The sequence below is a fragment of the Tursiops truncatus genome, chromosome 16 (genome assembly GCF_011762595.2).
Source record: "Tursiops truncatus isolate mTurTru1 chromosome 16, mTurTru1.mat.Y, whole genome shotgun sequence".
NCBI classification, from domain to species: domain Eukaryota; kingdom Metazoa; phylum Chordata; class Mammalia; order Artiodactyla; family Delphinidae; genus Tursiops; species Tursiops truncatus.
Window position 1 is genome coordinate 62,109,441 of NC_047049.1, and position 14,159 is coordinate 62,123,599.

At 50.3% G+C, this 14,159-nt stretch overlaps 1 protein-coding gene across 3 annotated transcripts in view; it reads right to left on the reverse strand.

Moving 5' to 3' along the window:
* Positions 1-4,240, reverse strand: part of LOC101317944 (protein FAM241B) — a 286,912-nt gene extending 282,672 nt beyond the window's left edge. Inside the window, exons 1-3 of one of the 3 annotated variants that reach the window (XM_033842211.2) lie at positions 4,146-4,240; positions 2,855-3,004; positions 1,847-2,138 (exon numbers count right to left, since the gene is read on the reverse strand). In XM_033842211.2, the coding sequence (XP_033698102.1) occupies positions 1,869-2,138; positions 2,855-2,947 (363 nt within the window). In that variant the 5' untranslated portion in view covers positions 2,948-3,004; positions 4,146-4,240 and the 3' untranslated portion in view covers positions 1,847-1,868. Of the gene's footprint in view, positions 1-1,342; positions 2,139-2,854; positions 3,005-4,145 lie in introns of those variants that run through there. The other 2 variants (XM_004325521.4, XM_073793708.1) reach the window with 2 other exon arrangements.
* Positions 4,241-14,159: the final 9,919 nt, after the last annotated feature.

The following is a 14,159-nucleotide window of genomic DNA, read 5'->3' on the forward strand; positions in this document are numbered from 1 at the left end:
AGGCTTTGGGAATGGAAACTGAATTATGGAAAAAGACACAGTTCTCAGCCCTGAATTTGTGGACTCAGATTCATACTCCTTCAAGGAATTTTATATATTGAGGGTCCACTTAAGATTTATTTCTTCAGAAAGTCCCACAGCTTTACAAGGCAAAAAGAAAGGGAAAGCCCAGCCACAGAGATGCACTGAAGGGGGGTGTCAGGAGAGGGAGTGCTGTGGAGGATCATCCCTTCCCCCACGGCTGCTGGGCTAGAGCCACAGGAGCCTGGGGGCTGGGGGATGTGCTGGGCAGAAGGAGATGCCACGGGGAACAGCTGGGATACCAACCAGGCCTGGGCACCACCTCCCCTGCCCAGGCCCCAGAGGAGCCGCCGGGAGCCAGACCCTCCCTTCCCTGTTCTGTAGAAATAAAGACACAGAAAACCCTGAGATAGGAGTCCTATCTGAACAGTATAAAGCTTCCCCGGGAATGTCTATGATAAAGGGGGACAAGGGCGGGGGAAGAGGGTTCTGTTCCCCCGGAGCACCGCAGGCTCTCCGGAGGGATGGAATCAACCTCCATCTCTCTCCCCCATCCTCCCCCCACATACACCCCATGATGGTTTGCTGCCCTGGCCCTGGCTTTCAAGAAGCACCTCTAAAACCTGTCTTCTTCCCCCAAACCACCAGACCCAGAAGGATCTTAAGAGGAAGGTGAGGTGAGAAATCTGGTCCCTGAGCCGGGGAAGCCCTCCAGCTCACGCAGCCTCTCCCTGACCTTGAACGGTCAGCACTGTAGGCCCAGAGCCCTCAGCCATCCGATGCCACACCCCGCCGCCCAGCAGGGCCTCCACACAGACCCAGGGCTCAACCAGCCATAACGCAAGGCCTCCACTCACGGAAAGCAGGGCACCCTCAGCCCGCGTGCACGGAGTAGTCAGCGCCAAGACCCCTGCTTTCTAAGGAGAGTGTGCCGAGGTTAGAGGCTATGAGAGCCTCAGGAGACTGAGCGAGGTTGAGCAGCCTCTGGTCAGAGACCCTGGGAGGGGAGGCCAGCACCCCGGCTGTCCTGACCCCACAGCCTCATTGGCCCTTCTGGTCAGAGAATCTCTCCCACACCACCCTGGACAAGGCCAACATCTCAGAGTAAGCCAGAGTTATCCAGGCATTGGTCAAGGGGCCCAAGTACAGGCTTCACCTGGCCCCCTGCCCCTGCTCTCAGAGCCCATCAGGAAGAGGTTAGAAACCACCCTCCAAGGTCAAATGCCCCCATCTACCTGGTCCCCAATCCCAAACCACTTTCACCACGTCTTCCAGATCTACATGCAGTTGTACAATTATTTACGAATGTCTTTACATGGACTCACTTTTACTTAAATTTCTTTATTGAAAACGCCACCACAATAAGGAGAATACCAGTACCACCTGTCGTAAATAAAAGGTAGCCAATAAAAATATCCCATTAAAACAAAACAGAGCTATAAAAGTCTAGAAACCTTTCCCACCTGCCCTAAGCTCAAGGCCTGCTCCCTAGTAACGGGGAAGTCAGCCCGTGTTCCAGACGCACAAGAACATATTGGCACACAGCAGACTTTCTTCGTGGCATAAAAGGGTTGGGTGAGAATTGGAAAGGGAATCCCTTTCTCGCTCTGACTTGGTGCTTAACGCCTGATACGACCGAAATGCATCTCCAGGGAATGAGGGTATGACCTGATCCTTTGGGAACGTTGGACTAGAGGCTCCCTCTGCCTCATGCTTAACACAACATGGAAACATGCTCTCTGAGCACACGTTCAAGGCACCAGTGAAGCTCCTCCCCAGGTGCCCGCTCTCACACCGAGGCCCAGCAGCTCCCTCTCCCACACACCTGCTCCAGCAGCCCCCGGAGGTCACCGCTGGCTCAGGTGGGACACCAGGTAGACGAGGCCCACCAGCAGGAGTCCACGCACACCAAGCAGCATGAGCAGGAAGACGAGCAGGATGGAGGTCACTGGCTCCACGGCGTGGTTGCCCAGATGCCACTGGGGGAAGCCCATGTTCAACAGCTGCCGGTTGAGGTCACTGAAGGGGGACTGAGCGGCACCCAGCCTGGCGCCCGCCTGCTGCTGGCGAGGGCCGGGACCCCCCAGCGGGGTGCCATGGCCCCTATTGAGAAAGCTCTGGAAGGTGAAGACAGAGAGAGACGAATGAATCCAGAGAGAGCTTCGCTGGAGTTGAGGCACCAGAGGCAGGAGGGAACCCTCTGGGTGGGGCCCTGCTCTCCCCTACGGCCACCCAGGGCCATGCCCTCCTTTCTCAGCAATCCTCACATGCCACCCATGGGGATCCCAACCACTGAGTCACAAGCTCTCAGAGCACAGAAAATGCCAGTCCAGGTTCCCTATGTCACGTCAGGGAGAAGCTGCCCGGGACAGAGAAGAGGAAGGGGGCAAGGAGGGTGGGACTACACCCAGGGCACAGCATCTGAGCAGGCATTTTTAACACTCCTCACTCCTTCCTTTAAACTCATCATTGTGTGGCCGTGGGTTCCTCTTCTCCACTTACTCTCCAGCTTCCCTCTCATCCAACAGACTCTAAAAGATGCTGGCTCCAGTGGGGGTTGCTGACCAGGTTAAGGGAGAGAGAGCTCTTAGGTTTCAAGTCTGGGAAGGCTGCCTGGAGAAAGGAGAGCTGGGGAGGCAGGGGGCTGGGCAACAAATCTATTGGGGTTTTCCCCAAGTCTTAAACCCCCATGCTGCTCAGCCTGGCTCTCTGCAAAGAGGACTTCGGGCTAGAGAAGGTTAATCACCAGAAAGGGAGCTTCTGGGAGCTAAGGAGTAACTGGTACAGAGGACGGGAGGCCAGCTGCTCCCCTCCACAGGGGCGGGGCGACTACCTGTCGAGGGGTGCTGCTGCGTGGTTGGGTAGTGTTCCTCACACGGGGGTCATCGTCCTGCACAATTTCCCCATTGGCCAAGATCCGAACCATCCTTCCAGGAGCTATGGGTTCCAGCTGGGCTGCACCTTTCCCCAGACCTCGAAACACCTGAGGGAAAAAATTTACCAAACTTAAAGAGATGCTTGCTTTCAGTGGGAGAAACTGCAATTCTGGGTGCTCACACTGGTGACCCATGCTGAGTAGGCAGTGTGTCTGACTAATAAAAAGGAGAGAAATAAATACAAGTTGTTTGCCAAACAAAAATCTTTCAGACTTTGAGTCCACTAGGAAAACTATCAGAAAGATTCTTGGAGAAGAAAGTTTTATTATTAACCACCACCTCCAGCAACAATAGGGATGACAACCCTTGCTGGGGCCCAGGCCCTGTGGAAAGTCCACCCAGGCTCATCTCACTTACACCTCCCAACACTCCTCCGGGGCAGATACAGCTAGGGACCCAGAGGGGCTTACTTCACTCACCCGGGACCATTCATCCATGGGCAGCAGAGAACGAGCACGAAGCCAGGAACTCTGGCCCTAGTAGGGAGTCCAGGACACCAGGATCCCCAGTGTCTCCATTTCCCTTCCGTTAAAAAACGGTCCAGGGAGATGCTAAGGACTCAGGCCTTCTCCCCGCAGGAGACCGGGGAGAGCTACTTTCCTGCAGAGGGCATACTCTCACTTGTCCCTCACCTCTCAGGTAACACCTGGGCGGGCGCGGCCAGCCTTCCCGAAATACGGTTTGAGGGATGCTGCGGAGGCCCCACTCACAGACCACAAGGGGGTCCACGGGCTGGAGATGGGGGCCTTTCCACGCCTCTCCCGAATCTGGGTAAAGGCCATCATTTTTCTCAGAAGATGAGCCAGTTTTCGTCTAAATTCTCAAAAGCACTCGTGACGCACACGCCAAAAGAGATTAAGAGCCCTTGTTCTCACGCCCGTGGCCTGGGCCGGCGGGTCCCCATTTTGAAGCCTGCTGGCCCTTACAGAAGGCCAAGCGTGTCCAAAGGGTCCTCCGCAGTCCTTTTGTGCTCTGTTATCCCGCCTCGCTGGGTGGGCTGAGGGTGCGGCGGGCCCTCCCTGCACCTGACACTAAGGGGGGATGGGGGCGGGGAACGGGGCTGGGCTGGGCTTGCTGCCGCGGTGGGACAGGCCGCTGCCCGGGCCGCGGAGCCCGACTCCGAGACCAGGCCCGGGGTAGGGGAAGGATGCGCCCTCGTTCCCCCGCGCCCAGGGCCCGGACACTCACCTACGGGCGACGGCGTCCAGTCCCCGCGGCTCCCAGGCCGCTTCCTCCCACCTGACCTCACAGGAAGCGCGCGCCGCAGCCGTACGGCCCCGCAGGTGGCGCAGCAGCTCCCTCTGTAGGCCTCTGGGGGAACTGCAGCTTCCGGACCCTGGGCGGCGCAAGGAGCGGGAGAAAGAGGACGGGAGAAGAACGAAGATAGGAGCGGGTGGACCACAGGGCAGGGAGGGAGGAGACGAGTGCGGAGGAAGAAGGAAAGCAAAGAGAAGGGAGAAGAAGAGGAGGAGGAAAAACCTACGGGGTGGGGGCGCCTCTGGCCTGGGTGGCACAGGCTCAGCCCACCCGTATGAGTTTGCTGAGCCCGCTCAGCGGATGCCCCTTCAGTAGGACCCAGCCCTGTACTCAAGAAACTCCAGCTCCTGTTCCAGTGTGGAACCTCCCCGTGCGGAAGACAACACATGAACCACAGGGCAAGTGCAACTAACTGCAACGTGAAGGAAGGCAGGCTTCCTAGAGGAGGTGGCCTTTGAACTGGGGCAAGAAGTGTAGGTAGGAGTTTACCTGTCAGGCAAATAAGGAAGGGCACCTGGCAAAGGAGTGAACGATAAACCTCTGCCTCTTTCCCAGTGTTTTCACCCCCCACCCCCGCCCACCTTCATAAGCTGCTCCCTGTGGACCTGTTCACCAGTGGAAGAGAATAAGCTCGGCAACCCCACAACTTGAGTCAGACTCTGGCAAGTTCCAGAGCTGCTCAGTCTCTTCATCTGCAAAATGGGGCCAAACATAGCAGTTACCTTCAGGATTGCTGTGAAGATTAAGAATAAGAGTCTCTGGCACATGGCAAGTGTTGATAACCATTTGTTATGATTATCAAGCAGTAGATGTTTCTGGGAGCAGATATTTATTAAGCATATATAGACCTAGATGCTCACTAGCCCCTGGGTGGGGGAACAGAAAGATTGAGACTTAGACCTTGCCTCAAGGGCTCATCTTCTGCCACCACGGTTTAATTATTTGATTATGAAAACTTATCAGTAAAAAATGTTGAGCAGGACCCCTGATATCTGTACCTCATTTGTGTATTATTTAGTTGTTTGTTTATAAATTATACATGTGTGCTATGAGAGCAGATTGGCATTGTGGGTAAAAGGTGGATGCTAGAGCCAGCCTGGGTTGGAATCTGGCACGGCTGCCTTCTGGTGGTGTGATGGGCCAGTTACTCAACCTCTCTGGCCTCCGTTCCTTCATCTGTAAAATGCAGATAGTAACAGTACCCACTTCATTAAGTTTTTGTGAAGCACTAAGTGCTTAGTGTAAAGTGCTTAGATGAGAGCCTTAGATGAGGCCGCAATATGTTCTCAGTAGTCACTGTCATTGCTACTGCTCCACTACATTAAGTACTATATTGTAAAGCATATACATTAGAAAAGAACAGGATTTCAAATAAACATAAACTGAAATCCTAATACTTTCTTCCTACACTCTTGCTGCAGGTGGGTATAGTGCATCCATTGAAGGGGTAATCCCAAGGCAGGATGCCCAATTTTCAGAGGTGGTCTGTGGATCTCAAAACTGTCTGCAGGGGCTTCCCTGGTGGCGCAGTGGTTGAGAGTCCGCCTGCCAATGCGGGGGACACGGGTTCGTGCCCCAGTCCAGGAGGATCCCATATGCTGCGGAGCGGCTGGGCCCGTGAGCCATGGCCGCTGAGCCTGCGCGTCCGGAGCCTCTGCTCCGCAATGGGAGAGGCCACAACAGTGAGAGGCCTGCGTACCGCAAAAAAAAAAAAAAAAACCTGTCTTCACATTGAAATTATCTGTGATGTTTAAAAACAATGCCAATGCCTGAGTCCCACCCCAGAGGTGACAGTGCCATTGATGTGGGATACAACCTGGGCAGGAAGAGGTTTTAAAAAAAACAAATTCCAGGTGATTCTAATGAACAGCCAGGACAGAGAACCACTACCTTCCATGAACTGAGCTCTATACATGGGGCTCATAACCTAGGAACCCCAAGAAGGGAGAGACCTCTGTGGGCTGGGGAAACCAGGGAGGAAATGAGAAGTTTCTAGGAAGGCTTGAGCCGGTACCACAGCTGCCAAATAGACACAGTCTAGCCAGAGGTAGCCGTGAGAGCCCATTGGAGGAAGTAAGTCCCTCCAGAGGGGGTCAAGAACCGCTTTAGGAGGCAGTAGTGTTTGACTGCACTTAGAAAAGTCCTATCATTACCAATTAAAACAACTTCAGGAGGCTGCGAATCACTTTTCCTACCTCTCCACTTCCTTCAGATGTCTCCCCTACTCAGCAACCTGCAATGGTTCCCTATTGTCTGCTCCAATAAGACCCACTCGTTGGCAGGCTCCAACAGCCCTCCAAATCTGGCCCCAGTACACTCTTACCAACTCCCTCCCTCAGCTCCGCCTGCCAGGGTCTCTTCACTCTCCCTGAAGTACATCACCCGTAGTCCTGCTTTGCTTGGGCCTGACTATCTGCCCAAAGGCCCTCCCCACCCAATCTAAATCCCACCCCATCCCCAAATTTTAATGCCAACAATATAAACTTCAGTTCTGATTGTTCCATGTAGTAATGATAACCTCTATGTGTACAGAGTCCTTACCACTTCCAAAGTGCTTTTCCAGAAACCACATCATCCTTTTTGGATTTTGAAATAGGAAAGGTGTAGGCTATCGTTCCCCTTTTGCTAATAAAGAGACTCGGACGGACTCTGGGTGACCATCCCGCGGCCAGTGGCAGAGCCAGGATCCCCCCAGCTCTGCACTGTAGGCTCTGTATCTAGCCACCACCAAACAGCCTCCCCCAGCGTTGTCCCATCTCTGCTGCCTCTTTACTTTGTGCTCTCCCATCCAATGCCATTGGCACAAGACTGGCCCCAGGTCATGTCTTACTCCCAGAAGGTGCCCGGTAAAAATGTGCTTTTGGTTTTCCTGGTCTTTGCAGGGTTACTCTTACATACACTGAAGTTTGACAAGCACTACTTTGGACCAGGGGCTTTTCAAGCTCTTTTGATGGCAATACATCTTACATCACAACCTAGTAGCCCCTCCCCACACACACACGAAAAAGAAGTTTCAAAACAATATTATCCTTTCTATATTAGCTATACGGCGACATTTTCTATTTTGTAAGGGAAGAAAATGCCAATCGAGACCTCACTCGATTTCTCTATCCACTAATACAATGGTTCTCAACCCTGGTTGCACATTAGAATCACCAAAGGGAACTTTCATAAACCACGGGTGCCCAAACCAATTGAATCAGAACTTCTAGGAGGTAAAGCCTAGGCACCTCCATTCCAGGTGACTGAATAGGCACTCAAGGTTGTGAACGCTGATGTGTAGTCATTTTTAAAACACTGTGGTAGATGCCCCTCAAACTTAAAGCCTCTTCGGATACAAAGCAGCAAATTCCACTTTGCTAACAAAGATTAACTTGTATAATAGCCCAAGCCCCAGATGGGGAACATTGCCCAAGGTACATCATCATAATTACAGTCACTTGCCTCCTTTGAATATCCAAATGCCAACAATAAAGACCAACCCTGAGCCCCCAATATAGCTCCAATTCTTAAGGAGACCCTCCGGCTAGTTGATGGCAAGTTGATTTCACTGGGCCCCTCCCAGCCTGGCAGGGCCGGAGATTCCTTCTGGCAGGAATGGACACACACTCCAGGTGTGTGTGCCTTTCCTGCCTGGAGGGCCTCAACTAGCACCATACATCTTACAGAGTGTTTAATCTACTAGTATGGGATCCCCTATAACATTGCATTAGACCAGTGGTCCCATTTTACAGCAAAACAGGCGCAGGATCGTGCTCATGACCATGGGATTCACTGGTTATATCACATATGTCACCAGCGAGAAGCTACTGGCCTGAGGGACTTCCCTGGCAGTCCAGTGTTTAAGACTTCGCCTTCCAATGCAGGGGGTGAGGGTTTGATCCCTGGTCAGGGAGCTAAGATCCCACATGCCTTGGGGCCAAAAAACCAAAACATAAAACAGAAGCAATATTGTTACAAATTCAATAAAGACTTTAAAATTGGTCCACACACACACACAAAAAGAATATTTTAAAAAAAAAGAGGCTACTGGCCTGATAGAACACTACAACAGCCCACTGAAGGCACAGGCAAACGCCAGCTCAGAGGCAGTACTCTGCAAGGATGGGGTGTCATTCTCAAGTATGCATTCAATACCTTGAATCAAAGACCTTTACAAGCTGTTGTGCCTCTAATTAGAAATGGATTCAGGAACCAAGGGGTGGAAGCAGCAGTAACTGGAACCAGAGAACACAGCAAGAGTCCTGTCAAGCTAAGAGTGCAGCCTGAGTACTTTTTTTTTTTTTTTTTTTTTTGCCGTACGCGGGCCTCTCACTGTTGTGGCCTCTCCCGTTGCGGAGCACAGGCTCCGGACGCGCAGGCTCAGCGGCCATGGCTCACGGGCCCAGCTGCTCCGCGGCATGTGGGATCTTCCCGGACCGGGGCACGAACCCACGTCCCCTGCATCGGCAGGCGGACTCTCAACCACTGCACCACCAGGGAAGCCCAGCCTGAGTACTTTGAGTTCCTATTTCTGGAGACTCGCAGGCATGAAGAGGAGTCACTGTCCTGGCAGGAGAAACTGGTCCTGATCACCAGGGGCGGTAGGGCTGCTCTTACAAAATGGGGACAGGCAGACCATGTTTGGCACCCAGGTGATCCACTTGGATGTCTCTGGGTTCTCCTTTACCCAAATGTAATGGTAAAGGGCAGGTGCAGCAACTCTGTCCTGAGACGGGCATGTGACCAGGAGCCCAGAGCCCTCAGGGACAAGGGTCTGGGTCATGCCACCAGGTGAGCCACTAAAACCAAAAGAGGTGCTAGCCGAGGGGTAGTGGACGGACCATTTGCAGCTACAACAGAGGGGACTATAGTTTGTCCCACTAGTATTTCTCAGAAAGACCCACCAGAATCCTTAGAAAGGAGATCTGAGTGGTACAAGGAGTGGACTGTGGGAGACATGAGGATTGCTGGCCAGACCCCCTCCAAGAAAGGATTTGTTGCCCTAATTTCTGGGAGGCCATCAGGGCAGCCTTCAGCCATCAGCCCCTTCACAGATTGCTTCACCACAGAGACACTTCACCCAAGGTCAAGCCCTTCCAGAGGCTGCCCACATTCAATGACTGATGGAGGTAGGAGGTATCCATGAGCCATTTCAGCTCCAGAGTTCCTCTTGAGGTTGGCTGAGGCTGGAAGGTGCTTTTGGAGAAACTGGTCCATTTTGTCGAAGTTGTCGAATTTGTTTATAGAGTTGTTTGCGGTGTTTCCTTATTATCTTTTTAGCGTCTGCAGGGTCTGCAGTGATATCCCATTCTTCCTTCCTGATACTGGTATTTGTGTCATCTCTCTTTTTTTCTTTCATTCTTGCTAGAGATTTGTCAATTTTATTGTTCTGTTCAAAGAAACAGCTTTAGTTTTATTGATTTTCTCTATTGTTTTTTTTGTTTTCCATCTCATTGATTTCTGCTCTTTATTATTTCTTTCCTTCTGCTTGTTTTGGGTTTATTTTGCTCTTCTTTTTCTAAGCTCTTGAGGTAGAAGCTTAGATTATTTGTTTGAGACTTTTCCTATTTTCTACGGTAAACATTTACTGCTATAAATTTCCCTGTCAGCACTTTTCATCTGTGCACCACGAATTTTGATATGTTGTGTTTTCATTTTCACTTAGTTCAATGAATTTTTTATTTTTTTAAATTTTTATTAGCTATTTATTTTTGGCCGTGCTGCGCAGCATGTGGGATCTTAGTTCCCCAACGAGGGATCGAACCCGTGCCCCCTGCAGTGGAATGGCAGAGTCCTAACCACTGAGCAGCCAAGGATGTCCCTATCTATAGTACTTTTTATTATATCTCTTTATATATCTTATTTGGTGGTTACTCTAAATATTATATTACATATACATAACTCATCACAGTCTTCTGGTGATATCATTTTACTAGTTTGAGTGAAATATAAGAACCTACTTTCTTTTATATCCATTTACCCTCCCAATTATAATGTAATTGTCTTAAACATTTACTCTACGTATATTTAGAACCACATCAGACAGTGTTATCATTTTAGTTTCAAGGGTCAAACATAGTTTAGAAAACTTAAGAGGAGAAGGAAAGCCTATTTTATTTACCCATATTTTTGTTTAGCATGTTCTATGCATGGGCAATCCATGCTGGGGAGTCAGAGAGGCACCCATCAACACTGAAATCAACGGCTGACATCAAGACCCGCAGCAGCACAAGTCTGAGGAGAGACCTTCAGGTTTCACCTGCAGAAAACTGGTCAAAGCCAGCATGGAATGGGTACTAAAGCAATCGCTGGAGAAAGGGGTCAAACCAAGAAAATTTGTGAAGGTACATTCAAGATACTTATCACACACCCAGAAGGAAGATAAAGAATGGCTGTGCAACCCAGAAAAGAGCTGCTCACCCGGGGCTAAGGGATCCGTAATCCTTCTCCAGCTCCTCCGATTTGACAAACTACCCTGACTTACAAACTCCTCAGGCTGCCTGAGGAGAGGGCCTTGACTGCCCCACAGCCTCCTACAGTGCAGACGAGCCTTTCCAGGTCATCTGACTATACCACTGTAGCCGTATCTTTAAAACTACATAAACCATGCTAAAAGGAAAACATACAATAGTGAACAAAAGAAGCCAGAAGCAAAATGAACCTTACTGCATGGTTTCATTTATATAAAAATCAAAAGAAGGTAGAATTGAAGTATACTATTTAGGGATGCATACTTGGGTGATAAAAGTATAAAGAAAAGCAAATAAATCATTACCAAAATTTAGTGGTTAGCTCTAGGGGAGAGAGAGGAATTGTGCATGGCAAGGGGTATGCACACGGTAGGCAGTGGAGGCTATAAGGGGCTGACAATGTTCAACTTCTTGACCTGGTTGGTAGTTTCACGAACATTCACTTTATAATAATTTGTTAAACTGCACAGGGAAGTGGGGGGGACAGAACTGAGGAAGGAGTCAGTCTATCCAAGTCGTGGTCAAATGGGTCTATTCTTTCATTAGAGGCTGCCTAGGTATGGGTTAAGCGTATGGCCTCTGGGTTCAGTTGACTTGGATTTGAATTCTCTGGCTCTGCTACCTACTTGCTGTGTGACCTTGTGCAGTTTGCCTAACCTCTCTGTGCCTCAGTTGTCTCATCTGTAAAAATAAGGATAATAATACTACCTAATGTGAAGATTAATAGCTCTCAGGTGTGCAGTAAACTGGGCATGAGCTTTGTTAAATAAGTAAAAAGTTGTACATTCATTCAACCTAAAAATTCCTCGAGGACCTGTGCTCTTGGGCCCATCAATAAGCCTTCACAGGCCCGTGGTCTTGGGCCCAAGAACTGGAGCTCCACCTTAGAGGCAATGAGGCCACCACCCACTAAAATCCAGACCAGATTGCTGGCCCAGGCCAGGCTGAGCCAAGGGGTTATCCAGAGGGTCCCGGCTTGGGGCACCCCTTCAGGGACTGGAAGCCAGGCAGGCCCCCACTGGCCTCCTGCTTCCGCAGCTGGGCTGGGCATGGGGGCTTCGGGCAGTCTGGCACCAGAACCAGCGGCCTCTTCTACTCCAGGGCTCAGAAGAGCAGAGAGAGGTCAGACTGTGAGAAAAGACGAGCAGGGAGAGTAGAGGAGCTGGGAGGGTCCTGGACGCCTTTCATCCCTTCCACAGAGGGAGCAGCAGAAACAGAAGTGCGGGGGTGGGGTGAGCAAAAAAGGAACCAAAAGCAGAGAATGAGGCCAGCCCAGCCAAGCGCTTTTTGTGGGGTCTTAATTAAGCCCATTGTTCCTTTCAGGGTAGAACATATGTTCAGGGCCTGGCTGAGGTTTGGGACTGAAATTTCAATGGTGCTGGGCCCTATGGCCTGCCGGGGAGGGGAGCCAGCAGGGGGGGAATTGAGGGGGACCATCCCTAAGCCCTATAAAACCGACAGTGTCTCCCAGAGTCACCTTCCACTATTTCCAGAACAGGAAATAAAACAACCAGAAAGGGTAGCAGAGCCCTCACCCCAGTGTGGGGAAATGCCTGTGGGGTAGGACAGAGCTACGGCACCCGAGCAGGCTGTGACCCTCTGTGGGACTCAGTTTCCCAAAGTGTGCCATTCAGGTGAGGCTGTCTAGGACAGCAGACAGTCACCAGTACCTGCCACGCCCACGAGCAGGACCCACCCCACTCACCCACCCCCGACCTATCCCCATTCCCCCCACCTGGTCCCAGCAGCCAGAGAGCCCAAGGGTGAAGGGCTGAACTCAGAGTCAAGCTTCCACCTGAATGCTCACTCTGCTGCTCATCAACTGGGTCCCCTGGAGTGAGTGACTTAAGCTCTCTGAACCTGTTTTCTTATCTGTAAAATGGGGTGATAATTCCCATCCTCTATGTTTCCAATGGAAATTAATGAGGATGAGCCTTGTCGAGCCCTTAGCACATCGTGCCTTGTGCATGTTTACTGTTATCAGCAACCCATCATCACACATGTGACCTTCCCCTCCTGCAGCCCTGACACAAGCCCAGGAGGACACTCAGAGCAGAGTGAGGAAACAGACAGTAAAAAACGAAGACCAAGAAATTTCTGAAGATACAGAAGTGGACTGTGAAGAATTTTTAAGAGACTTGTAAGCATGCTAAGCATTTCCTCTACATTCTGGGATGTCAAGCCAAGTTAAGGGACCTCAGGAAAACCATGTAGAGTTTGACATGTGCTCCTTGGAGTTTGAAGGATGCAGGAACTGGTGTCCAACTCACATCTGAAAAGTCTAAAGAAAAAAGCCAGATGGCGGCTGCCCTGGGATAGCTGAGGGGAGAAAAGCAGAAAGTGGGCAGGCAAAGAATCCGTGAGTTCCTCTGGGTCATATGTGGAATCTGAAGAAGGAAGCCACGCTGGGTCACCTTGAGAGGGTGAAGGGACTAGGTGACCCCCCCAGAAACCAAGGGGCAGAGAGGGGTCATATACAGAAACAGCAAATGGAGACAATGTCTGTGCCAAGGGAGCTATAGGTGAGAAATCCTTAGTGAGAGAGATGGTCTGCGAAGAACCCAGGAAGCTACTTCTAGAGTGAGATGACGAGCATTTGGAAAGAACCACAGCCACAGAGCAGCAGCACCAGGTGACAACTATAGCAGTCAGGCAAGAACTTTCCTGATTCTTCCCACTTTGAGGTAGAAACCAGCAGCTAGGGAGGTGGGCAGGAGAAGGAAGAGAGAAGTTGATCACACCCCCCGTAAGCTCACGTGTCCCCCTGCAGGGCTCCCAGTCTGCTATAGGTCTAGGCTGAGGGAGGCGAGAAGCCCTAAATAAAGTTGGAGTTCTTATAGTACACTGGACTGGACATTCTAAGATTTGGAAAAAGATGCTATTCATTACCTGTTAGTGATTGGGAAAGCCCTGAAAACAGCCAGAGATCTCACCCAGGGGCAAAGAAGAATAAGATGGGAAAGCCAGTTTAAAAGGGCTGGGGAGAAATGATATATATAGCTGCTTTCTATTTGCATCCTAGCAAGTCTAGCTCATTCAAAATCCAGTTACAGATACACAACTATGGAGTGATAGTTGCCAAGTGAAAAAGGCAAGGTACAGAACATTGTATAGAGTGGTGTCTTTTATCTAAGAAAAGGGAAAATACAAACGCAAACAACTAAATACATACATACATACATACATACATAAATTTCCTTATATATTTAACATGGAAGGATAAACCAAAAACTAACAAAAATGGTTTCCAATAATGGGAGAAGGAGACAGGATTGGAAATTAGATTTTGCTGAAAGTAAAACCCAACCATGTTGGCACCCTGATCTCAGACTTCCAGTCTCCAGAACTGTGAGAAATAAATGTTTGTTCTTTAAGCCATCCAATCTATGGTGTTTTTGTTATAAAAGCCCAAACTGACTAAGACAGATGCTTAACTTAAAAATTACTGAATTACTCTTGATGAAGCTCAGTATCTTTATTGCAATGATGAATT